We start from the raw sequence: 23,984 nt of genomic DNA, 5'->3' as shown, positions 1-23,984 counted from the left end.
TTCAGCCTGCAGCCACTCACACAATGGCTGTCACTCTCCAGGGCCACCCACCTCTCAGTGCCTTAGGCCCCCTGCAGGCCCATCCTAGAAGCACCTGTATCCCTGGGCCCTGGCTTGCTGGCTGCATGCAGGCTAAGGATTTGACCCAGCTGGAGCCAGTGTGCTGGATGCCCCCTTCACCTGGCTTTGCTCCGTCTCCCTATGGGGGTCAAACCAACCCCCTTCAGCTGGCTCTGGGGAGGGGAGGGGAAGATGGGGGAGGAGGGGCTGAGCTGCAGGAGATGGGGGAAGGGCCAAGGAACGGGGGAGTGACGGGACCGACCTGGACCAGCCAGACCGGAGCTTGGTTCCTGCCCATCACAGGGCCCAAGGGGAGGGAGGGCTGGGTCCTGCGGGACGGGTGGGGAGCGGGGAGCGGAGCCCAGTCCAGCCGGCGCAGGGGGTAGGCTCCCCGCTGGCTGGGTCGGGTCCGGCGCAGGCTGGGAGAGGAACGCGGGGCAGGGCGGGGCAGGGGAGGCTCTGGCGTCGGTTCGGCCCGTGGAACGCGCCGCCGGGTTCGGTTCCGCGCAACCGGCAGAGCAACGGGGCAGAGCAACGGGCCGCGCCCGGCTGCGGGGGGACGCGTGTGGCTGCGGGGGGACGCGGGGGGACGCGTGTGGCTGCGGACGCCGGTTCCGGGTTCGGTCCGGCCGTGGCGCGGGAAGCAGCGGGGAAGGGGGCGGGCCGCGCGGAGGAGGAGCAGCGGGGCTGGCGCTGCCCAACCTCCCCTAGTTCCTGCTCGCGGCTCCCTGCCGGGCTCCTGGACCATGAGCGGCCGGGCACGGCCCGCGGCTCCCGCCCAGAACGGCTGCCCCGCGGCGAGGCGGGGGTGGGCCCCGCCGCTCTGCCAGGACTTCGAGCTCGCCGCCAAGGTGGGAGCAGGGGGCGAGGCAGCGCCGCCCGCGCGCAGGTGGAGGGCGCAGCTAGCGGGGAGGGATGGGAGCCGCCCGGGGCAGGGGCCGAGCCCCCGCAGCGCGCCGGGTTGCTCTCCCCCGGGGTCCCCTGGCGTCGCCTCTTCCCGCCCCGCGGGGCCACTTGCCTGCCCCTTCGCTGCAGGAGCTGCAGCCCTCGGCCGGCGCAGGCAGCCGAGCTGCGCAGGGAGGAAGCGAGCGGTTTTGCGGGCAGCCTGTTGACAGCTGCTCTGGAGGGGCAGTTAGCGCAGGGCGGGCGGGCGGGGGGGGATGGTGAAGTGGGGTCCGCGTTGAAGCGCTTGCCAAAGGCGCCCTGGCTCCCCAGGGATCCCCTGCGGGGGGGGGGGGGGTAACTCTTGGGCAGAGCCCCGAGGGCTGGGGCCCCTCTTCTTCCATCCCTCCCCCAGTCTGCGGCTAGGCACCGAGATCCCCTCCCGGGGTGTCCTTGCCCCTGATACAGCGCGGGATGTTCCCATGCGCATGAAGGAGGGAGTTAAGCGTATAGCACCCGGTATTCCCAGCACATCTCCCATCCAAGTACTAACCAGGCCTGACCCTGCTTAGCTTCCTAGACCAGGCAAGATCGGCATGTTCAGGGTGGTATGGAGGGGGAAGTCAAGTCAAAGCCCCTGCTGGTGGGGTCACGGAAGGAGCCCTTGTTGTGACCTGGGAGCAGGCTGGGTGCCTGACAAGAGCAGGGAGCCCAAGTCATGTCATGTGACACGGAAGCAGGGGTGCCATGAAGTACGCCCACCCCAGAGTGCAGAGTTTGGGCACCAATCAGTCCTGCCCCTTTGCCAACATCCCTATTCCCTCTGCCCCCAGTCAGCTGCCATCAGGCGCCTTTATTTGATGGGCACTGGACCAAGTCAGCCCCATAGAAATGGTTCCCAGCAGGGGTATCTGCTATCAGCCAGAAAAGTGGGACTCCCCCAAAACTGGATGTGATCCTCAGTAGGGCGTTCTGCTGAAATCTCTAACAGGGTCTCTGCGCCCTGCACAGAGGAGAGGCCAGGCCCTGGTGAGCCAGACCCAGCCTAGGAACAGCAGAAGAGATGCTTGCAGCCTGCATCTGAGAAGGATGAGAACAGTGAGGGTCTGCAGGCCTTCCCTGCCCTTTCTAGGCCTCGTTGTGCTCTCAGGGCTCTGCAGTTGCACCCGGAGCTGTGAACACAGGGAGAGGAATTTCCTCACAGAGCTTGCTTTGCTCACTCCCAGCTGCAGCACCTGTCTCCTGCTCCCTGAGCCCCCCGATCTTGCATGTATTTAGCTCACAACGCTCCATTCTGCAGGGCAGGGCTATTGCACCCCTATTGTATAGCTGGGGAAGCAGAGGCACAGAGGGGCAATGTGAATTGCCCAAGGCAGGGACAGCAAGATCCGACCCACCACACCTTTGGGTCTGACCTGAGGTGTGTGCTCACAGGACCCTTAGGTAGGCTCCCTGCCTGCTGCAGTCCTTGGCTGCTCCTTCCCTCGGCCTTTCTGTGCCGTGCATGGCGAGGGGAGGCTTTGCATGCTGCCCCCACCTCCAAAACAGTCATGGCAGCTGGTTTCTGGCCAGCGGGAGCTGCGAGATTGGGCTGGGGGCAGAGGCAGCACTCAAAGCCTCCCCTCCCCTCGGGGCGTGGCATACATGGGCACAGGGAGGGAGTAGTTAGGAAGCCTCCCTGATGGTCCCACTAGGCTGCTGGCCAGGAGCCACCTAGGTAAGTGCCCCCCAACCAGAGTCTGCCTCTGGCATCCCACCCCTTCTCACACCCCAACCCTCTGTCTCCCTGCCCAGGGTCACCACCCAAACCCTCTGACTCCCCCCCTCCCCCAGGTCACAACTCCCTCCCGGACTCTGCACCCTCTCCTACACTCCTCCTCCAGGCCAGATTCCTCTCCTGCATCCATATCCTCTCCTGGAGCCTGCACCCCAATCCCCTGACCCAGGTCACAACCTCCTTCTTCTCCCAAGCTCCTTCTCAGACCCCACACTCTCCCCTACACCTTTGTCCCCTACCCTGATCTCCTTTCTGCACCCAACCTCTGTCCCAAACCTTGCATCCCCTCCAGAGAAAAGTGCAGCCCTTGGCCACTTACCAAATTCATGGCATGCCCCCCCCATCAAAAATCATTGCCCACCCCTGGCCGTGGGTCACATAGGAAGTCTGTGCCAGAGCAGGGAATCGAACTGGGGAAGGAACAGGGACACAGCTGAGTCACACCTAGAGCCCTGGACCTTTTTTCCATCCTGCCTCCTGATTTGCTTTGCCCCTGCCTGCTATTGCTGGGAGAGCTCGTTCTGCTTTGCTCTGGTTACTCCGAGAAATTGCATTTAGTTCCTTCTTTTCTTGGTCACTTCATTCTTTATTAATGCTCACGCCTCCATCCTCCTCCTTCCGCTCTGATTGTTTGGGTGGGCTTGAGAGTTTTTCCCGAAAGCTACCTGGAAACTGAATCATAGAGCTGGAAGAGACCTCAGGAGGTCATCAAATCCAGCTCCCTGCCAAAGGCAGAACCAATCCCGACTAAATCAACCCAGCCAGAGCATTGTCAAGCCGGGACTTAAAAACCTCTAGGGATGGAGATTCCACCACCTCCCTAGGTAACCTATTCGAGTGCTTCACCACCCTCCTAGTGAAATAGTTTTTCCTAATATCCAACATACACCTCGCACACTGTAACTTGAGACCATTGCTCCTTGTTCTGCCATCCGTCACTACTGAGAACAGCCTCTCTTCAGCCTCTCTGGAACCTCCCTTCAGGAAGTTGAAGGCTGCTATCAAATCCCCCCCTCCCCCCCACTCTTCTCTTCTGCAGACTAAACAAACCCAAATCTCTCAGTCTCTCCTCATAGGTCGTGAAGCTAGAGCCAGAACAGCATGGGGTTCCCAACGTTCCCTTCTGATCAGCTGGGCCTGCACAGGGTGTGGCCAGGCCACACCATTTATGGAGAATTTGCAGGCCGAAGGGTCATTTTGAGGCTCAGAATCTTTTTAGCACAATTGATCTGCTGGCCCAACAAGATTGAGAGCATTTCCCTCCTGGATGGGTACGGACAGAGGCCTCTTCTGCATGTCTGAGCAGGGACAGTTCGCATGTTAGGGCCTGACTTCCAGAAGAGCAAAGCATCTGCAGCTCCCAGCTCAGGGGACAGGTCGCTGCTCCTTTCACTGCTCAGTCCGCAGTATGTCTCTTGCTGTATCCCGCTCAGAGTTCTGCTGTTAACAGGGGGTGGGACTACCTGATGAATCATCACCTAGTGAGGATCATCCGAGAACAGGCAGGAGGGGAATCATGCTTTCTGGGCCTCGTGTTTCTCCGGGTGGCTGGCACCACCACCCTGGTGTAAAAATGGGCATGGAGGTGCCAATGAAACTGGGGACTGCACACTGAGTTCTGTTTGCCTAGGAGGAGTGGATGCTAAGCTGTGTTTGTTTTGGTGTCTGAGGCGGTTGGAGCAATAGGAGAGTCCTGGGGCTGACCGAGTTTGCTCAAGGAAACAAGGCAGGTGAGGCAAGATCTTTTATTGGACCAGCTTCTCTTGGCAAGAGAGGCAGTTTTGAGTTTATCTCCGCGGTCTCAAACTCACAGCCCTCAGGCCATCTAGGGCCAGAGCATTGTTACAATCTGGCCTAGGCATCCTTGCAGGGCCAGGGGGGCAAGGGCATGTCTGTATCCATTCCCCAAGCCTCCCCTTCCTGCCCTAACCTCTTACCCCCATTGCACCCCTTCTCGCAAGGCATGCGGCCTTGGAATTACGGGGGGGGGGCCTGGGATGGGGTGGCAGCAGGGGTTGGGCCCTACACAGTCACTAGGGTTGCCAGGTGTCCGGTATTGTACCAGACTGTCCGGTATTTGCACTCTCTGTCCGGTAAACATGGGTCATGTCAGGTATTTTCTGATTTTTCCGGCTGCGCACCCGACGGAAGCCTGGTGTGGGCGGGGGAGCAGCTGGGAGTCCCAGCTGGGAGGCGGGGCCGCGATTGCTGCCGGGAACCTTCAACTGGTTGAGTGTGAGGAGGAGGGGAAGCTTCCTCCTCGCTCTTACATCACCGGGAGCCTGCGCGGGACAGGCAGCAAGTGCCCAGGTCAGTCCCGCTCCCCACCGGCTGATTTGCTCACCCCCCCCTTCCCGGCCAGCCAGTTCTCCCCCAATTCCCCTTCGGATCTCCCCCGGCCAGCCCCTCTGCACTGACCCCTAGCTCTGCTTCCCGCCAGCCCGTTCCTCTTCCTTGTCTCTCCTGGCCAGTGCTGCTGCACCTCTCCTCACCCCCGCCAGTTCTCCTCCTGCTCCCCCTTCCTCCCGGCCAGCACCGCTGCACCTCTCCCCATCCTCGCCAGCTGTGCTTCCCACTCCCCCTTCCTCCCAGACCCCCCGTTGCTCCCTCCCGCCCCCTGCCAGCTCTGCTTCCTGCTCCCTCTTCCTCCCAGCCCCCCCGCTACACCCCCCCCACCCCCGCCAGCTCTGCTTCCAGCTCCCCCTTCCTCCCGGCCACCCTCGCGGCCCCCGAACCTCCCAGCTGTGCTTCCTGCCAGCCCCGCTCCCTTCTGGCCAGTCCCCCCTCCCCCGATATCTCTCAGCCAGTCCCGTTCCACCCGCCCCCCCCCCCCACGACTAGCCCTGCTTCCCATTGCCCCCCCATCTCCCCTGGCCAGCCCCGTTGCCGCCACCCCCCCCCCCCGTTAGCTGTTTCCAGGCCCCCCCCCCTTCTCGGCCAGCACTGCTCCCTTCCTGGCCAGTGTGTTCGGGTGGTGTGCTTTTTTGTTTTTTTGTTTTTTTGTTTTGTTTTTTGCGCAACAACTTTGGTCCCCCCCCCCCTTTTTTTTTTCTTTCAACAAAATTTTTTCCCAGTGCGTTTTTTTTTTTTTGTGGCGGGGGGGAAAGGTGTTCGGTATTTTTCTTTCAGCCATCTGGCAACCCTAACAGTCACTGCAGCAGCCCAACCCTGCTGCTACTCCATGCCAGGCCCTTCAGTAATCCCCTTGAGAAAAGGGGTTTGGGAGAAGAGGTGCAATGAGGGGCCAGGGTAGGGTCTAGGGACATGGACTCTCTGGCTAGACTGTGAACATGCTCTGGCTGTAGATGATCCACAGGCCATGAGTTTTAGATCGCTAGTTTACACAGAGCTCTTCTTCAGGTCTGGGAAAGGTACCCGGAGCAGCACAGCTAAATACAGGGCGGAAACATACTTCCAGGCACCATTCAAAGTGAAGGGGTCTACTAACACCCCTCCCATTATGGGGGGAAGGAAGACGGAGACGGCAGTTGGAGAGGGGCTGTGAGTGGGTTACAGATTGGTGTAATAGGCCAGACGTCCATACAGCCTGTTCAACCCATGATTTTTAGTGCCTAGCAAAGCTATACACTTAAGCGCCAAGGCCTGTCTTTTGAAGATGTGCAAGTTTGTTTCCTTTGAGGGTGAGGACTGATAGGTCAGCTATCCAGTGATCACTTGGTTGGAAGTTTTCACCCCCATTCTAGCATTTTTTTGCATCTGTTATCCTGGCAGGGTCTGGTGTTGCTTCGCGTTGGTGTGTTGCGGTCTGTAGGGAGTCAGCTTCTGATGATGAGGCTGGGGGGGTTGTTTGAAGGCCAGAAGTGAGGGTTCGGAGAAGAGCTTTCAGGATTAGATTGTATTTTTTGGATGAGCTCCAGTGTGGTAATAACTAGGGATGTGTGGTTGGAGTGGCTTTGGTTTTTTTCTTTACTGAAGCACGTTCTTTCAGGGTATTTGGGGGTCCATTCCATGATATGATCCACCTTGCTGGTGGAGTGTCTGTGTTTGGGGAAGGCACTTGGAGAGTGTTAAGGTGTCTGTCCTGGACTTTCTCCTTGGACCTAGACAAAGGGAACAGAAAGAATCGGCCATTTGCTGAGATAGGCCTGAGATCTACGTCCGTCAGCCTGTGATTGCAAGGAGAAGCCTGGTGCTGGTATCTGGAGAACTGAGCCATGCTGTGTCTCAGGCTCCACGAAGAGATCTTGGAGTATGGATAGTTGGAACGGGTCTAGTTATAAAGAGCCCCTGCAGCGGTGTCCCTGGCCTTACACCAGTATTGGCAAAAACAACAGTATGTTACATGATATGTCCATTTAGAGGGGAAACGCATTTAGCCATTCCCTGCTAGATAATGGGGTCATGAGCAGACTCTCAAGTAGTGACATGATAACAGGCCCGCTCCTTTAATGACTTCCACCCCAGCTTCTCTCATTTCTCTCTCTCTCTCCCCCCTCCTTCCCCCCCCTCCCTCCCAGCGAAGGTGGCTTCACTTTTCCTTACTCCCAGCAAAGCCACATGCTGCCCTGCAGAGGGAAGAGGGAGCAAGTTATCCCTTGAAAGGGTATGTCTACATTTGCTCCCTAGTTCGGAGTAGGGATGCGAATGTAGTGTACCGAAATAGCTAATGAAGCGGGGATTTAAATATCCCGCGCTTCATTAGCAAGATCTCGCCCGGTGCGCTAGTCCAAATCACAGCTGATTCGAACCAGGAAGTGCGCGCCGGGACGTGTTAGTTCGAACCAAAGCCCTTGGTTCGAACTAGCGTTTCGCCTCATTTTTTGGGTCAGAAAAATCAGTCAGGGGCCACATAAAAGTAGAAGTAAAAAAAACCAACCCCACACCCTACATTCCCCTCACACACCAGAGCCCTGAGGGGCCCAGGCTAGTAGATTTGGTGGGCCCCCACTACATTCTGGGGTGGGGCCAAGAATGTGTTCAGTGTGTGGGAAGGGGCTGCCAGGAAGTGGGCTTGGGGTGTGGGATCTGGGCGGGAGGGAAGGTGCAGGATTGCGTTGGGGGTTGGTAGGTCTGGGAGGGCGGTAGGGTGCAGGAGTGGAGTGGGAGTGTGGGGTCTGGGCGGGAGGGGGGGCTGCAGGGCTGGAGCACCAGCTCCCCAGTGCTAGTGGCGGGGCGGGGGGGAGCCCTGAGCCTCAGGGACCAGATCCAGAGAAGCCAGGGGTCGGATCTGGCCCCATAGGCTGTAGGTTCCCCACCCATGCTGTAAGAGAAGCTGTAGCTAAGACACACACTACAGAGCAGTGTCCTTTTGCGTGGGACCTGTATTTGAAAGAGGAAGGGAGCTGGGAGAGGAAAGGAAGCTGATGGCGCTGAAGCTCTGGGAATAAAAAGAAACACCCCAGCCTTTCCCTGACTGTGTCACCCACCACCTCCGACCGTGCTCCTCCTCCACAGGGCTGCACCACCCTCGGGTACATAACCACTGTGAACCTGCTGCACTTACCCTCCGACCCGGCTCCATTAATGGGGTTTTGCACCCGTGTTGTAGGTGATGCTGCTCGGAGATTCAGGCGTGGGAAAAACCTGCTTCCTGGTCCAGTTCAAAGACGGGGCCTTCCTCCCTGGGACCTTCATAGCCACTGTCGGCATAGACTTCCGGGTGAGACCGCTGCAGCTTTCTGCACCTAGGCAGAGCCTCTTGTTACAACTTGGGACAAGCGTGAAACACCCCTTCCCCTCGGCCCCCCTGCTGATAATTGCTGCATGGAAGAAGGTTCAGTTAAGCCGCCCCCTTGTCTTCAATTGCAGGAGCTGTTACCTGAAGAAGGGGCAAGTAGCCTTGAGGGACCTTCTCCCTTCACACAGAGGGCACCAATCCCTGGCAGTGCATTAGCGTAAGGGAGGCGTAAGATTCAGAACTAAAGCAGGCTCCGTTTTTGCTGCCCTGAGCTCCGTCATTTTGACACGGGCTCTATTCTCATTGCCTGCTATTTCCAGCCTTCTGGTCTCACTGGGGCCTGATTCTGCTCTCACGCACACTGTGGTGAACTGGGGTTAGTGCACTCAGCACTCCAAAGAGATCCAAGTCTGGCCCTTCATCTGGAAACCAGAGGCTCCCAAAGGCTCGGTCTACACTATAGGTTTTTATCGGGAAAAGCTACACAAGTTGCGCTCCGTAGCTTTTTCCGATTGCTTTTCCAGAAGAGGCTTTTCTGCCATTTGGCCCTGTGTAGACGGGGCCAAATGGCGGAAAAGCCACCTCTTTCGAAGGAGCCCTTACTCCTCGTAGAACAAGGTATACAGGGCTCCCCGAAAGAGCGTGTCTGCTCTTCCACGAAAAGAAGCAGAAGAGCAAACATGTCCCCTGGACACGGCGGGATTTTTCCGGGACACCGGAGCAGTTTAGACCTAGCCAAAGGCTGTGTTGTACCTGAGGTCCATGAGGAGGAGGGGTGAACTTGAGGGGGTAGAGGCAGATAAGTGCCCAAACATTTGGGCTCTGATTCCATTATCTGAACCTTTTAAGCTGCACTCTGACAATGAGAGAATTCCTGGGGAGGAGGTTTATTGCTTCTTTATACGACCATAATACGTCCCAGCTCCAGGCATGGCCCAGGACCTCGCTGTGCTAGGCACTGTACAAACAGAACAAAAAGATGCTCCATGCCCCAGAGGCCTTCTTGATCATCCTCATTGGCAACTGGGCCAGAATCCACCTGTTCTCATGGAGCCAGCAGCCCTTGCTGTGGCTGGGCAAGGCGGAGGGCTCAGAAATGAAGCCAGGGTCTCAGACACTTCTACCCTTCCAGCCCTCAAAGGACCTGCTCCGGCGGGGTGATAAAAGGTTCCCTTTGGCTTTTATTTAACCCAGACTAGTTCATCAAGCCCTCGCGGTAACCTACGTGTGGGCAACTGATTCTTAATGCAGGGTTGTGCCTGCTGCCTTGTGGGCCTGTGGGTGCTGGGCTGTGAGTCCCGGGATGGGGACACGTGCCCTTGTGGTGCTGCGGAAGGTGGTTTGTGGTGGAGGGAGTGCAGGTGGTAGCTCTGTGTTGAATGGCTGATTAAGCGCTATAGGATACATGGTGCTTTACTACGCGCAAAAAAATGAGAGGCAGACGCTGTCTAGATAGTGGGGTCATGATCAGGACCCTGTCTTAGCCCTTATGTGCCTCTTAGTTTTGACCCCCAGAGCTGTCCAGAAACGAAAGCCACATTTTACTCCATTTTAGGGATGTACAATCTTGTTGAATTAGTTAACCGGTTAAGTGCAAGACAGGAGACGGCAGCTGGATACAGACAGAGGGGACTGTACCAATGAAACTGGATTGGGTAGCATGATGGGCAGTGTCTCTGCTCACCAACAGCCTAACTGATGATTTCGGTGGTGCTTCTCCTGGGCGTGGAGCACAGTCTCAGCTGCCCTCTCTGCTCCGAAGCTGAAATCAGCGCTCAGACAGGAGAAACGGGAGGAGACCCTATTCCTGTCTCGGGCTGGGACGGGCGAGCGCATGCGTGCGACGTTGCGTATTCTTGCACTGTTGTAGCAGTGTTGCACCCTCAGACATCACTGAATGGAGAATTTTACTTGGGCCTCTCTAGTTAGTGTCCTTGCATTACTCCTGTGATGAGTGCTCAAGGTTAGCGTGCTCATATTAATTACAGAAGACCTGCGGCATTTAGCTTGCTAATTGGATGCCTTTTAAGGCCCCCCTACTGAATTCTGCCAGCTCTCTCATCTGCAGCCAGGGGAGGGGTTGGCAGCATCATCCCGTGTTGGCTGCATCATCCCGCGTTGGCACACCCTCCTCTCACCTGTTCAGAGTCAGGCCCCGTTATGGAAATATCTGCTGTCGAGAGGTACCCAAGCAAAGCAACCAGAATGTCCAGGGGCATTCATTAGGAAGGCAGGCAGCCAATCAGAGAGTGCCCTGGCAAGTGACACCCACCTTGCCAATCATAACAACCCTAGTAAAAAGAGTAGCTGTTGATAAGAAACACCCACCCCGCCAATCAAAACAAGGGGAGTATCAAGGGCCTGGAGGGAGCCTCCAAGAATCCAGAGTACGAAAACATCCCCGGCAAGCCTTTCTGCACGCATGGGGGGAGTCTGAGCAGGTGGAGCAAGGCTCCGGATTTAATGGCATTTGCTGCATCGCTAATATGTAACTAGCTGAGATTACAGATCTTTATTCCTCTCCCCTGTTGCCCTCAGATGAGCCCCTTGGCTGGACAGGGCCATGCTAAATTCTCCCCCAGCAAGAAGCTGCACTGAATTTTCTCTGCTTGGGTTTCTCTTTGTTCATTAACCTGGGGCAGCCGTGGAAATAACCCCGACCAGCACAGCGTCACTCACATTTGAGGTCCAATCCTGTAAAGTGCAGAGCACCTTCAGCTCCCACCCGTGTCAGCAGGAACGGTGGGGCAGTCAGCACCGCACAGGTTTGAGCCCATCTGTTAGCATCTCTGGCTGTCTACTGAGCCCCGAGGCCCTGAGATAAAAGCAAGCCAGGCAATTTGTGGCATCGGGCGTTTCAGTTCTCTGACAGGCTGGATTTCAGTGCAGGGCAGGAGAGAGAACGGTGCAGCTTGGTGCACAGTGCCCTGCAGGGCTGGAGCTCTGGAACTACTGGGAGCAAACACCTGCTGTGGGGTGCTTGGTCTGAGCTCTGAGGGGGTTCTCAGGAGACATGTTGTGTAAGAAGCCTTCATTCCCTACGGGTACGTCTACACTGCCACCCTAATTGGAACTAGGGTGGCTAATGTAGGCATTCGAACTTGCAAATGAAGCCCAGGATTTAAATATCCCGGACTTCATTTGCATGTTCCCGGACACCGCCATTTTTAAATGCCCGGTAGTTCGAACTACCTGCCCGCGGCTACACACAGCATGGACTAGGAAGTTCGAATTAAAGCTCCTAATTCGAACTACCTTTAAACCTCCTTGCAAGAGGAGTAATGGTAGTTCAAATTAAGAGTGTTAATTCGAACTACATAGTCTGTGCCGCATGTAGCCGCGGGCAGGTAGTTTGAACTAAGGGGATTTAAAAATGGCGGCGCCTGGGAACATGCAAATGAAGCCTGGGATATTTAAATCCTGGGCTTCATTTGCAAGTTCGAATGCCTACATTAGCCACCCTCATTCCAATTAGGGTGGCAGTGTAGACGTACCCTACGTTATTTCCAGATGTCTCCGTTTTCCCACTTCTAATGAAGACTGTCTAACCTAAGGATGTTCAATTTAGATTAACTAATCAACTATTCAATTAGTGTATAAGGCGCCTCCGCCTTTGAACTGTAGCAAGAGCCTTCCCCAGCTCTTGCTACAGTTCAAAAGCAGAAGCTCTTGTACATTTCAAAAGGAAGTCCCAGCAGGGAGCCTGGGATTCCCCACTGGCCCAACGCTCCCTGCAGAGCCTCAGCCTTTGAAATGTACAAGAGCCCTGCTGGGGCTCTTGTACATTTCAGAAGCAGAATCACAGCAGAAGGGGTGCAAGCAGAGACTGATTCAGTCCCCACTCCCACCGTTTCCCATTGTGCCTCTACCTCCCCTGCCCCCCACGGAGACAGTGCTGGGGGGAACCAACTTTTAAGCTAGCTACTTCCTGCACTGGCTCCAGCTCCCTGTCACTTGCTGCCTCTCTCTGATAGAGGCTGCGGAGGGGAAGCGACTAGTCACATCACTAGTCTGCTATCCAATAAGCTTCTGCTTATTGGATAGTCGACTAGTTGACTAGTCTCTCACAACCCAGGTCTAACCTATGGTATTGCTAGGGTGCCCATGGCCACGATACGTGAGCCCTAGCTCCTAGTCTCTCCAGCTGGATGTTCAAATTGTAGGAAAATGCATCCTTGATGGAGACCCAAGCTGGAAGCCTTCTCCACAGCTGCCAGTATTACTGGTTTCAGTGGGCTCATCCCATGACTATGAGCCCTTGAGTTGAAAGCCTTAACATTGATCTCTCTTAATATTCTGCCTTGTTATTTAGCTGAGAGGAAGAAGCAATTAAAGGAGACAGACCTACAAGAGGGTTACCCCTTACCTCCTTCTCTCTGTCTCCAGCTTTGCTTTGTCTCCGTGGAGCAGGTCTACCCACAATCAGGCAGTAGGATTCAAGAGGTCCTGTGAAATGCAGTATGAGGAAGGGGCAGCCCACTGGCTTTCTCACCATATTAAACCAGCGTGGGTTTGCTTTCTCTTACAGAATAAAGTCGTGGTGGTGGACGGTGTGAAAATAAAATTGCAGGTGAGTCTGGGGTGGATGCTGATGCAGCATGTGTCCTTAATACTTTGTCTGAGGGTGTCTGTACAAATAGGCAGCGGCTCTGTGGCTTTTATCTATTCTTTGCCATGTGTATACACGTCATAAGGTCTGGGGGGAGCGGAAGGGAAGTTGCTCTGTTCTCTCCCACTTTAACTCTTACAGTGACAGTGCACAGACAGCTGCTAGCACAGACATTTCTCAGGGAGATGGTGAGCTTGGGGGGGCAAAGGTTGTGCTAGGCGTGAGGTGGTACGTGATATGCTATATGTGCACGACACACACCACCTTTAAAAAAACCCCTTCCTAAAGGCCTGGGACAAAAGCTTAGTTTTTGCCAGCCTTTCGTGCATTTGCCCCCCGTAACCTTGGCAACCTCCAGCCTGAAGTCTGTCTTGGGACCTCAGATATCATTTCTATCCGGGGCTCTGAATCTTCAGACGGGTTTTTACAAAACCCCTTTCCCAGGGAGCAGCATACACAAGCAGTGGGTTCCTCGGTGCTTCCAACCCTTGCGCTGTCTCTGAGGTCTTAGTTTGTTGCCTTCTACTACACCCTGAAGCCAATGCTCCCCGGGGATTGGAGAGCTGGGAATGAAATGGATGGCAGGGAGGGGTTTTCCTTGGTTTTCATGGGGCTGTTTCTTTGCAGATCTGGGACACGGCGGGGCAGGAGCGATTTCGCAGCGTGACTCATGCCTACTACAGAGATGCCCAGGGTAGGTTCTTGCGCAAGTTGGAGTCTTGCCCGATTCAGGTTCAGAGGAGAGCTGGAGTCTGCAGATGTAGTGAAGCTGCTCTTGCCACTAATACCTAGGAACAGAATCCTCATTAAACGCCCACTTTGTGTCTCTTCTTTTCTTCCAGCTTTGCTCCTCTTTTATGACATCACCAGCAAAATATCCTTTGACAATATTCGGGTCAGTATCTATCCCCTTGGACCTCACCGAAACCATCGTTAACTCCTAAGCCCCCAGAGAGGGGTAGCAGAGTTGCCTTGCCCCCTTATTCCAGGAGGACTGGACCTATTGCACACTAGGCAGCTTTTTAAGTGCTTGCTACACAAACCCCCACACCCGGAGTGGGAAGCTGTGTTTGGCTTTAAACACATTACACCTCAACTTGCAAGCAGGGGACTCTCCTTCCAGAGCCATCTAACACAGCCACTCCATGTGCAGTGCAGTGTTCCTCTAGCACCATGGGAACATCCCAGTGCGTGTCTACCCATTCCTCCTTCCAGCTAGCTTTCCTATGGGATAACAAGTCCCAGGAGAAAGAACTGCAGCAGGTTTCTACCCCCTGACTCTGGCAGACTGGTACAATGGGAGCATTTGTCCCAAGGCATCTGGCAAGGCAGAATGGCTACTCCTCTGCCTGTCCAGCTTGCACTGTGTTACCATGCAATGGGTGACCTTTGCCTTAGTCACTGAGGACATGGGGGAATAGCTGTGCACTGGAGCCCACATCCTGGGATACTGAACCCAATGCTGCAGAAAGCTGAGCACGCTTGACTCCCCTTGGAATCAGCAGGGCCCTCTTATCATGGGCCACTAGCAAGAAATGAACTTGGGGCCTTCAGCACTGCAAGCAGACCCTCTGCTACATGAGCTAAAAAAGAAATTCTGCTAGCTGCCCCCTATAGTAGATTGTTATCCTCTCCGACCTCTTCCATTGCTGATGCAGTTATGTTGGATGGTGGTAACATGAGTTTGAGTTTGGAAGAATTGACTGGTGCTAGGATGCACTGAAAGCCATGCACAGTCAATGGGTAGTGGAGGTAGCTGGTACCATGCTGAACCAGGGACACAAAGGGAGGCTGCCTCTGCGTCCTGCCACTTGGCAGATGATGTCCTGAGGCCCAGAACTGGGCGCAGGATGGTACAGATTGGCAGACTTTACAGGACACGGAGGTGCAGGGACAAACCATTGAGTAAGGTACCCAGAGAGGAGAGCTGGCTGGGGAAAGTTATGGTGAAACATTTTTTTTCCATCAGAAAACAGGGCTTGGTCAAAACCAAAACTTTTCCTGGAGGGATCTGTTTGACAACACGTTTGTTGAGATGGCTTCTCAGGGCCTGGGTGGAACTGCTGGTGGAGAGGGAGAGAAAGACAAAGCACCACCCCAGAGTAGCAAATAGCTCCCTGATTTGGAGACTCCCCTGAGATGCAGACACTCCAGATTTTAGTCTCTGCTCCAAATCAGGTGGAACAGGGATCTCTTTCTTTCTCTATGTTTCCCATGAAAAACGTTCAAAGGTCTTGGTTTCATTCTATATCAGAACAAAGGCAGACTTTGAATCCTTGAATTTTTTCTCCACCACTGATTGATGTGTCCCAGAGACCTTTGGGCATAAATGTTACAAAAACTGCATGGACATAGCAGACCATGTTCCATCCCTTTATTCTGGCTATTTTTATGCAGGGCCCTTTCCTCAGATCATCCCCTCCTGATGCTCCCTCCCTACCCACCATCCCCACAAACTTACAGTTGCATATAAATTTGCTTGTCTCTGCTCTTCATCTTTAAGCCCACATGATCCTCTTCCTCTCTTGCAGGCCTGGCTCACAGAGATACACGAATATGCTCAAAAGGATGTGGTCATTATGTTGTTAGGCAATAAGGTGCGTTATGTACAGTTACTCTCCTTTGTTGTATGCTGTCTCTCCGCACCTTAGACCAAGGGAAACCCAAAGTAATATGAATACGGCTCTGAGGTTTCCTCTCTTCATTCAGTGGCGCCATCTTATGGGGGCTTTGCCTGCCCTGTTTTGGAAGAACATGGTCTCCAACTGTTGTTGATCCATATCAGCTCTGACCATACAGGGCAGTTTGCAAGCTGTTCCACTTCCCAGCTTCACCAAACTGTGTGGCCTTGTCTGGTTTTCTTCACATCCTATCTACTAAGGTACCAGGAAACTCTGTCACATCTTGAGTGGTCCATTAGGCACAGGTGTAAGCTCAAGTAGGGTACGTCTAGACTACATGCCTTTGTTGCCAGAGGCATGTAGATTAGGCTACCAGACATAGGAAAATGAAGCGGCGATTTAAATAATCGACGCTTCATTTAAATTTACATGGCTGCCGCACTGAGCCGACAAACAGCTGATCAGCTGTTTGTCGGCTCAGCGCGATAGTCTGGACGCAAGGGTGGCGACATCAAAGGTATTTGTCGACCACCCAGGTAAACCTCATCCCAGGAGGCATACCTGGGTGGTCGACAAATACCTTTGATGTCGCCACCCGCGCATCCAGACTATCGCGCTGAGCCGACAAACAGCTGATCAGCTGTTTGTCGGCTCAGCGCGGCAGCCATGTAAATTTAAATGAAGCGGCAATTATTTAAATCACCGCTTCATTTTCCTATGTCTGGTAGCCTAATCTACATGCCTCTGGCGACAGTCTAGATGTACCCGTAGATATGATCTTCCATAGACAATGTCAGCAGGGTTTCACTGTTTCACTCTCCCAAACCCAGAACCGGGCTCCATTTTAAATTCTGTAATTCCTTGACTTGGTTCGGTTAGCCTGTGTCAGCTTAAATACCCTCCAGAGCTGGTGTCAGTGGGAGAACAGAGTTCACAAGTGCTAAGCTCCCATTGCTGTGCCGTGTGACGGGTTTATGCACATTTACCTAGGTTTGGAACTTGAGAACTGTTTGAACTAGGGTGGCTAATGTAGTCATTCGAACTTGCAAATGAAGCCCGGGATTTAACTATCCCGGGCTTCATTTACACGTTCCCGGGCGCTGCCATTTTTAAATGCCCGGTAGCTCGAACTGCCTGCCCGCGGCTACATGCAGCACAGGCAGGTAGTTCGAATTAACACTCTTAATACGAACTACCGTTACTCCTCCTGCAACTAACCGAACTAGTTTAGCCATACCCTGAGACATTTAAAGGCTGCAAATGACTCTTGGGTGCATCCATGCATGCTGTGGCCAGCAGAGGGAAACCTAAGTCTGAGTTTTTAGCAGGTGAAGTCTAGGGATCCCTGGCTCCATGATGGCTTGCTAGTGCAGGCCGATTTGTGAGTGTTTCCAGTAACTCTTTCCCTCTGGTTACAGGCTGATGTGAACAACGAGAGAGTCATCAGAACAGAGGACGGAGAGTCACTTGCCAGGGTGAGCCACACATTGCGGGGTGTCCATCAATGCTGAGAGTATCTGGCCACTCCCTTCATTGGCCTGTCCTCCTTGGGCTGTGATTTCCTTTGCTGTGCTAGACAGGCCTTCACTAGGCTACTCCCTGGGGTCACAGAGCTGTTTCTCTGTGTCAAACTCAATTCTCCACCTATCACTTCAGTTCATCCAGCTCTTAAACCACTTACAGAAATTAGACATACTCTGCACCTCTGGGGCCTGGCAGTTCAGAGCCCCCGGCACCTCTGGGGCCTGGCAGTTCAGAGCCCCCGGCACCTCTGGGGCCTGGCAGTTCAGAGCCCCCGGCACCTCTGGGGCCTGGCAGTTCAGAGCCCCCGGCACCTTTGGGGTTGACATTTCAAAGCCCCGGCACCTCTGGACTTTCTGCATTAGTTGTGAATGTAAAAAAATTGTTGGAGCACTGGCCCCACTTACATTACAAATTAAGCCCTGACTAGGGGACTGTGTCTGGACTGGAGGGCTGGAAGTGAGGCGGTCAGATGTAGAGGAGGAGCTCGATGGAGTGGGAAGTCAGGGAGGGGTTAGGCTTTGGGATGGGGGAGGTTGAGGGCTGAAGACAGCAAGTGTGTTGGGGGAGCAATAGAACTGGAGCGTGAGGGAGGACTCGGGGAGGGCTGCATTGTGAGAGTGGCGATACGGTTGGGCGCAGTGTGGGGTAGGAGGAGCAGGATGGGGCCCTCTCTCCTCAGCCTGCCAAAGTATGGGCAGCCCAGTAATCTGTTTGCTCAGTGGGGTGGACTAAGGTTACATGAGGCTCTGCTCCAGATCCCCAGACAGACCTCTGTTCCCCTCCCCCACTGATCCGCTCTCCACCTTCTGGAATGATCCTTGTTCTTCCTTCCAAACCTGACCAACCAGGCGTAACCAGCCGGGCGAGTGCCTAGCGCTGCCCCCAGTTGCTCTGCCTCGGGTCCCGGCTCTCTCTGGGGACTCCTCTGGCCCTGGGCCCAGACTCGAAGAACCGGCTTCAATCCCCTGCTTTGCTGGCCGGTGGGCAGGGCGTGTTTCAGAGCAGGACCGGGGCTAGAGGACGAGGTAGGAATGGGCAGCGCGGTGGCTGACGGTGCTTGCTCGCTCCGCAGGAATACGGAGTGCCTTTCATGGAGACCAGCGCCAAGACAGGCATGAACGTGGAGCTGGCATTTCTGGCCATTGCCAAGTGAGTGACCGAGGAGCTGAAAGGGCAGCTTCTCATGCCAGGGCTGCCTTCCCATATGGAGGGGGCATTGATTTAACGTGTGTGCACAGAGTTGGGAACGGGTGCCCTGGGGGAGGGGGATATCTCTGCCTTTGAACGGGAAGTGTCCTCTAGTGGTTAGGTCAGGGCTGTTGGCTTCTGCATACTGACTGTGTGGGCAAAATGCTTAACCTCCTCTGGCCATCAAATTGCTCTTTCTTATTATGAAACTTATCGCAGTTTGTGACGCATGCGTATTTGGGCTGGTCAAGAAGGCGGTCTGATGCTTTCCTTTGAAGCCGTTGGCATTCATCCAAGGCAGGGACAAGTTGCAGGTCTGCATGGGCTGCTGGTCCGTTCCAGTCCAGCACTTCCCATGGGCCAACTCTGTAACACTCAAACACTTTCCTCCAGCTCGTGGCTGAGAGTTCTTGGAGCAGAGCCTGGGGTGGTGCAAAGGAACAGACTTCCTTTGACTTCTGGCCTCTTGTCTCCTTTGTTCTGGGAAGCCAAGTTCTAGCCCAGAGTTAATTTTTGACAGTCAGGTCACAAGTCCACGAATTGCCACCTACTGCCTCTGGAACGTGGATTATATTCCCAGCAGCACTTAAAAAATCCCCCCTGCTTTGCACCATGACGTGGCAGCGGCAGACAGGGCCAACACAAAGGGGCAGGAAGGGGGCTAAGCTGCTGCTAGTGCCTGGCTCACAGAGGTACAGTCAAGCTCCACCACCAAATAGAAAGATCAAAGGTTCCTTTAATGTTATCCCAGTGCTGCATGATCGAGGTGCATTGCCAGCAAATGGGCTTAACCCTTTGCTAACACATCTGTCCCATCCACAGCCCCTAGCCCACCAAGACAATACACTAGGAAGAATTGTATTTCCCCTTCCCCTGAACTGATGCTGCTTCCCTGGGTGGAACTCAGTGTCTCCCCATCCAAGTGGCTTTTGGCTTCCCGCACCCTAGCTAAGACATGGCCAGATGTATCAGCTGGCAAAGTGGGCTGAGATTGTAGCCTCTATTTGCTGCTAAAGGAAGTAGCACAGGCCCCGATCAGCTCCAAGAGCCAAGCTATGTATTCCACCCCCTCCTCGGGAAGAAAGGGAGGTGGAGCGCATCGCCTTTGCCTTTCTTGAGAGAGGCACAGCTGCCTCTGTTGTGCGCTGGGTGGCTGCTGCGATGTTTCACCGCTGTGCTTCTTTCAGAGAACTCAAGCAGCGAGCGGTGCAGCAGCCGGACGAGCCCAGGTTCCAGATTCAGGACTACATAGAGTCACAGAAGAAAAAGTCCAGCTGCTGCTCCTTCATGTGAGAGAGGAGGATGCCAGGCCAGGAAGGAGGACTAAGGGCACAGGGAGTCTGGTATAGAACAAGAGGAAGGCGGGGCTGGAGAGGAAACTGGCCAGATTCCTGTCCTCAGAAGGCGGTCTAAAAATATATATATATTTCTGGCCATCAATTACCGATAGGAAGCAAACAAAGCTACAGTGAGAGCTGGTGGGGGGGGGAGGGAGTGTATGTGTGTGAGCATGGGGTATATGTGTGTGAGCATGGGTGGCTGTGGGGAAGTTACAACAGAAGCCAAATAAAGGCCAGATCCGGATTTCACCTGACTAGTAAATCTTACAGTGAGTATTCAGCCTTGGGGGTCACTCCTGGCAGCCCAGCCAAGGCCTTGCATCGCGGGAGTATCTTGCATTAACCTTGCTGTATAGCCCAGCCCAGTGTTCAGGACTCAGCTCCGAAGAAGCCAGGGCTGAGTGTGGATCCAAACTGGGCCGAATCTACATTGGCTGCATGGCCAGTGCCCCATGGACAAAGTCATCTTCAGCAACATAGCCACGACCCTGTATCTATCTGGATTAGGCCAGATTAGCACGACTGCACAGCTGGGGGCCTGCAGCTTTCCAGTCCAGAGTCGCCAGCTTTCTGTCCGGTCTCCGTGGGACAGCTCTGTTCTGGCATCTGGCAAGGTTGAGGAGTGGAGAGGGCAGGAAGACGTGTTTCTCATGCATTAGCAGGTGACATTTTCCTGCTGCGGATGAAATCAGCACAAGTGTTTGCTAATGGAAGGGGAAGATTTCACCTTTTCCCTGTGACATCTGATTTCACCTTTTCCCTCCCCGCTCTCCTCACCTGCCCCAGAGCATGTGCAGAGCAGGTGCCAAGCAAAGGGCTTGGAGAGCCAAGTGGTCTTACAGTGCCTGTTACCTTGGAAGAAAGCTGCTGATCACTGCACTAGCTGAGAGAGAGGAGAGCACTCTCCATTTTTCTGACTTTAAAAGGACTGTTTCCAATCTGCTGTTTATTTAGAATTATCTCAGGCTAAGCTGCAATTTAACCCTTTCCGAGACCCAGTCCAGCATGCCTCAGATACGCTCTGGGCCCCACTCCTGTTCTAAAGTATGGGCAAGCCCCTGGGGCGAGCATGAAACCAGCATCACCAGCTTGTTTGGAAAAAGGCGCTGGCTACTTGCTGTGGGATTGGCCTGGGAGATCTTACCGCTCAGACCATTGCACCTCAGTGGTCGCTCGCTGTCCGATGGAGCCAGGCTCCGTGCCTCGTCTTGCTGCTCTTGCTGTTGAAATCAAACTGCTGAAAATTGGGGGCCTGATCCAAAGCCCACTGGTGCCTTTGAGAGTCTCTCCATTGATTTCCCTGGGTTCTGGATCAGGCCCTAATTGCTGAACTACCAGTGTCCTGCTTTCAAATGCAACCCCCCTGCTGCTCCCTCCCGGAGTGTTCAAACAGCATTGCAGGTGTGAGCTACACCACAGGAGGCTTGACCCTCCCTGTTGCATCCCCATGGGCCTGACTATTGTAACACATGTGGTGCCTTGCAGAATTCTGCAGGCCCTGGAGTTCACCAGGGCCACACAGGGCAACTGAATGATATGGGTTCTGCCTTAGGGTTGGATTTCCTCAGGAGCCCGGAGGGCTCAGGGAATTGATAACAAGGCCAAGAGCCTTTGACCTCTAGGCCACTAGCTCAGATACAATCTGACCTCCTGCTGAAGCCCAGGGAAAGATTCCTGCTGGCTTGAGTGAGAGTCAGATCCAGTCCAAAGTCACCATCCGCTGGCTCTGGGGTGAAATGGGCCTCTGGTCGGTCCCTAAGAGACAGATGTCCACTGTCCACAAATGACCTTTGCCCTTGGCACCGAGTGGCTCCTTTGTTGCCAATGGCAGCAGAGCAGGCAAGCTCCAAATGGGCACGGAGAGCAAGCTCGCTCTTTACTCCCAGGCAACTGGATGGGAGATAGCAGGAGGAGCTCGTCACCTCTGCCCAGCCTGGAGCTCATTTGCCGACAGCCAGAGACCACCCCCAGTCTGCCATCCTCTGGAGGCAGCATGTCACAGCTCCTCTTTTGTAGAGTTTAGCTTTCCCAGCTGTGGCCCCGTGTCGCCTTCACTGTGATTTTACCTTGTGTCTGGTTTGCATTTTCCTTTCTCTAGTGTGTCCCCTGCCCCTGAAGCATGTGCTTTAATGGAGTCCCATTGACTTTGCTGAACTGGGGCTTGAGAGTGAATGTGCATTAATCTCTTTTTAGGTACCGGTCTCATGCGTGTTGTGTCTAAGGGTCTGAACTAATTACCTATTAGAGTTACTGGGCTGTTGTGGTTTTGGGGTTTTTTTTGGTAGGTATATGCTTAAAAAAACCAAAAAGGCCCAGGTCCTGTGGGAACTGAGGCACGGAAGGAAAGTCAATTTTGTTGACCCCCCTGGGTACAAAAGCTATGTCTACACTGCAGACACCGAGCACAGCAATATTGGCAAGAGGTTGATCTCTGATTGGCATAGCTATGCTGCTCAAGGTCTGTAATGTAGACACAATGACACTGGCAAAACTGTGCCGATACCAGTGTAGCTTGTTTCACATGGGCGGTATGGTACTGATGCAAAGCACAGCTTTGCTGATTGAGCTGTGTCTGTGTCCACACTAGGAATGCATTGCTGGTCTAGCACATCAGTTTTCCTACACCAGTAAAGTGCTCCCACTGTGGACAAGATGTAACTCACACTGAGGCCAGGAGGACGGCTGGAGTTACAGGGTCTAGCAGGACCTGGCTCAAGCCGGTCACACTGGCTATTATGCTCTGCCAGATGAGAAGAGACTTTTGTAGGAATAAATATTCCAGGAGCACGAGCCTTGTCACAGGAGGTCTCTGTAATTTATTAGTATCATCTAGGGCAATGCCCTGACGATGCTTAATTAGACCATAGATGGGAGGGTTGACTTAACACTGAAATGCTTTAACTAATAATTAATGCTCCAGGGAGGAAGCACAAATGTTGTTTGCCAAACCAATGCTGGAGTTAGACTGTAGAACAGCATGACTGTGTCTTTCACAACTGTGTCACTTTCTGATCTGTCCATTACTTGCAGGTTGTATTTTTTATTACGATGTTTGAATTTGCTATGTCCTATGCACAGTTCTCAGAGCTTCACATGAGCCTGAGCAGTTCTCTGGAGACAGAGGGTCCTGTTCTTTGTTTCCCCTTGACCCTTCTTATTTTGAAATCTCAGGAATGCTTTCTTCACAGGGTGCAAGTCTGTTACCTCCCCTTGTGCTCTGCCAGAGATTGGCATCACCGATTTCACCTCAGCTTTGCGTCTGTGCCCCACAAGAAAGCAGGATTGTGTGGGGAGTTGAAATGGCATCACATCATTATACTAGGCTATGTAAGATGCTGTAGGGCTGTCTCAAAAGGTAGCACTTCATTTGTAAGGCTAAGGCCTGGTCCAGATTTAGGCTTTGAATCAGAGCAGAGGTGATCACACAGGAGATTCATAAACTCCCAGCTTTGAATTTTGTTTGCATTTCCTTTTTGTCTACGTATATAATGCAAATCTTTCTCCCTGCCCTTGTCAGGTATCAGATTAAACCCACTCGGCAAAGAAATGATGCCTCATTCAGCCACCTCACTCAGCAAACACTTTGTATTGTGCTTGCCTCTGAATTTTGTGGGCTTCACCCTGACTCCACCAAAATCAATGGGAGTTTTGCCACTGAGATTAATGGGAGCAGGATCAGACCCTGTATGTTCTAAAATCAGCACTGCTGCGCGTTGCTTCATTTTACCCTTCCTTTAGACCTGCTTCTCCTGCCATCCATATCAAAACTCCCATTACATTTGCTGGGAGTAGGATCAAATCCTTTGTCAGTAAAATCAAAGTCACCCTAGTATCACATGTTATCACACTAGCAGGAAGCAATGACAGGAAAAAAACCCAAAATATTTTTCTTGACAATCTTCTTTACACAATTCACGAGGATCTGGCAAGTCTAGTTCCACCACAAGTGCTATGGAATGACACTGCACTACCATTCCATATGGGAATTTCTTAGAAGTCGCAGGATCATACACAGCAAGTCCATTCTCTGGCAGTCGTAGCTTCTCTCTCTATTATCATGGGACTCCTTTGCCTCTTCTATTGTTCACGGTTTATTGTTTGCAAGTTACAGAATTAAATCTCAGTATTTTGGAGAGCAAATGTGTCCACCTAGTTCTTGGCCCAAGCAATTTCCAATTCTTTAGAGAAGAGAGAGGGTGTTGCTGGCTGGGTATCTGCAATGCAATATTTGCTGGGCATTAAATAAGTACAGCACAAGCCCTGGAATTTCTGGTGTGCGTCTGCCTAGCCCCTGTGACTTCACTGCACATTTCAGAAGTCCAAAGGTGATGGGGAAGAGTAAATA

The 23,984-nt window shown here is 53.6% G+C and overlaps 1 protein-coding gene and 1 long non-coding RNA gene across 7 annotated transcripts; one reads left to right on the top strand and one right to left on the bottom strand.

Moving 5' to 3' along the window:
• Window positions 1–320: 320 nt before the first annotated feature.
• On the top strand, window positions 321–23,774 carry RAB37 (RAB37, member RAS oncogene family). 6 transcript variants are annotated; one of them, XM_075903717.1, is made up of 11 exons: window positions 534–911; window positions 4,390–4,449; window positions 4,871–5,029; window positions 8,229–8,339; window positions 12,886–12,927; window positions 13,594–13,660; window positions 13,809–13,861; window positions 15,498–15,563; window positions 17,006–17,062; window positions 18,184–18,260; window positions 19,487–23,774. In XM_075903717.1, the coding sequence occupies exons 4-11, from the start codon at window positions 8,232–8,234 to the stop codon at window positions 19,590–19,592; spliced, it is 576 nt and encodes a 191-aa protein (XP_075759832.1). In that variant the 5' UTR covers window positions 534–911; window positions 4,390–4,449; window positions 4,871–5,029; window positions 8,229–8,231; the 3' UTR covers window positions 19,593–23,774. The 6 variants fall into 6 exon arrangements, with proteins under 6 accessions (XP_075759834.1, XP_075759835.1, XP_075759832.1 ...); XM_075903718.1 differs by lacking the exon at window positions 4,871–5,029; XM_075903716.1 differs by lacking the exon at window positions 4,871–5,029 and having other exon boundaries at window positions 4,350–4,449.
• Window positions 5,785–12,932, bottom strand: LOC106732901 (uncharacterized). Its single transcript, XR_001369161.3, has 3 exons — window positions 12,724–12,932; window positions 8,184–8,364; window positions 5,785–6,780 (listed from the first exon to the last, which is right to left on the bottom strand). It is a non-coding gene; the product is annotated as an uncharacterized LOC106732901 (long non-coding RNA).
• Window positions 23,775–23,984: the final 210 nt, after the last annotated feature.

The sequence above is a fragment of the Pelodiscus sinensis genome, chromosome 20 (genome assembly GCF_049634645.1).
Source record: "Pelodiscus sinensis isolate JC-2024 chromosome 20, ASM4963464v1, whole genome shotgun sequence".
Classification (NCBI taxonomy): domain Eukaryota; kingdom Metazoa; phylum Chordata; order Testudines; family Trionychidae; genus Pelodiscus; species Pelodiscus sinensis.
This window is presented reverse-complemented; position numbering and strand designations above follow the sequence as displayed.

Coding starts and splice junctions, on each gene's coding strand:
- RAB37 (XM_075903715.1), top strand. CDS start 807: ATGAGCGGCCGGGCACGGCCCGCGGCTCCCGCCCAGAACGGCTGCCCC. Junction 912..8,228: donor ACTTCGAGCTCGCCGCCAAG/GTGGGAGCAGGG, acceptor CCCGTGTTGTAG/GTGATGCTGCTCGGAGATTC. Junction 18,261..19,486: donor GCATTTCTGGCCATTGCCAA/GTGAGTGACCGA, acceptor TGCTTCTTTCAG/AGAACTCAAGCAGCGAGCGG.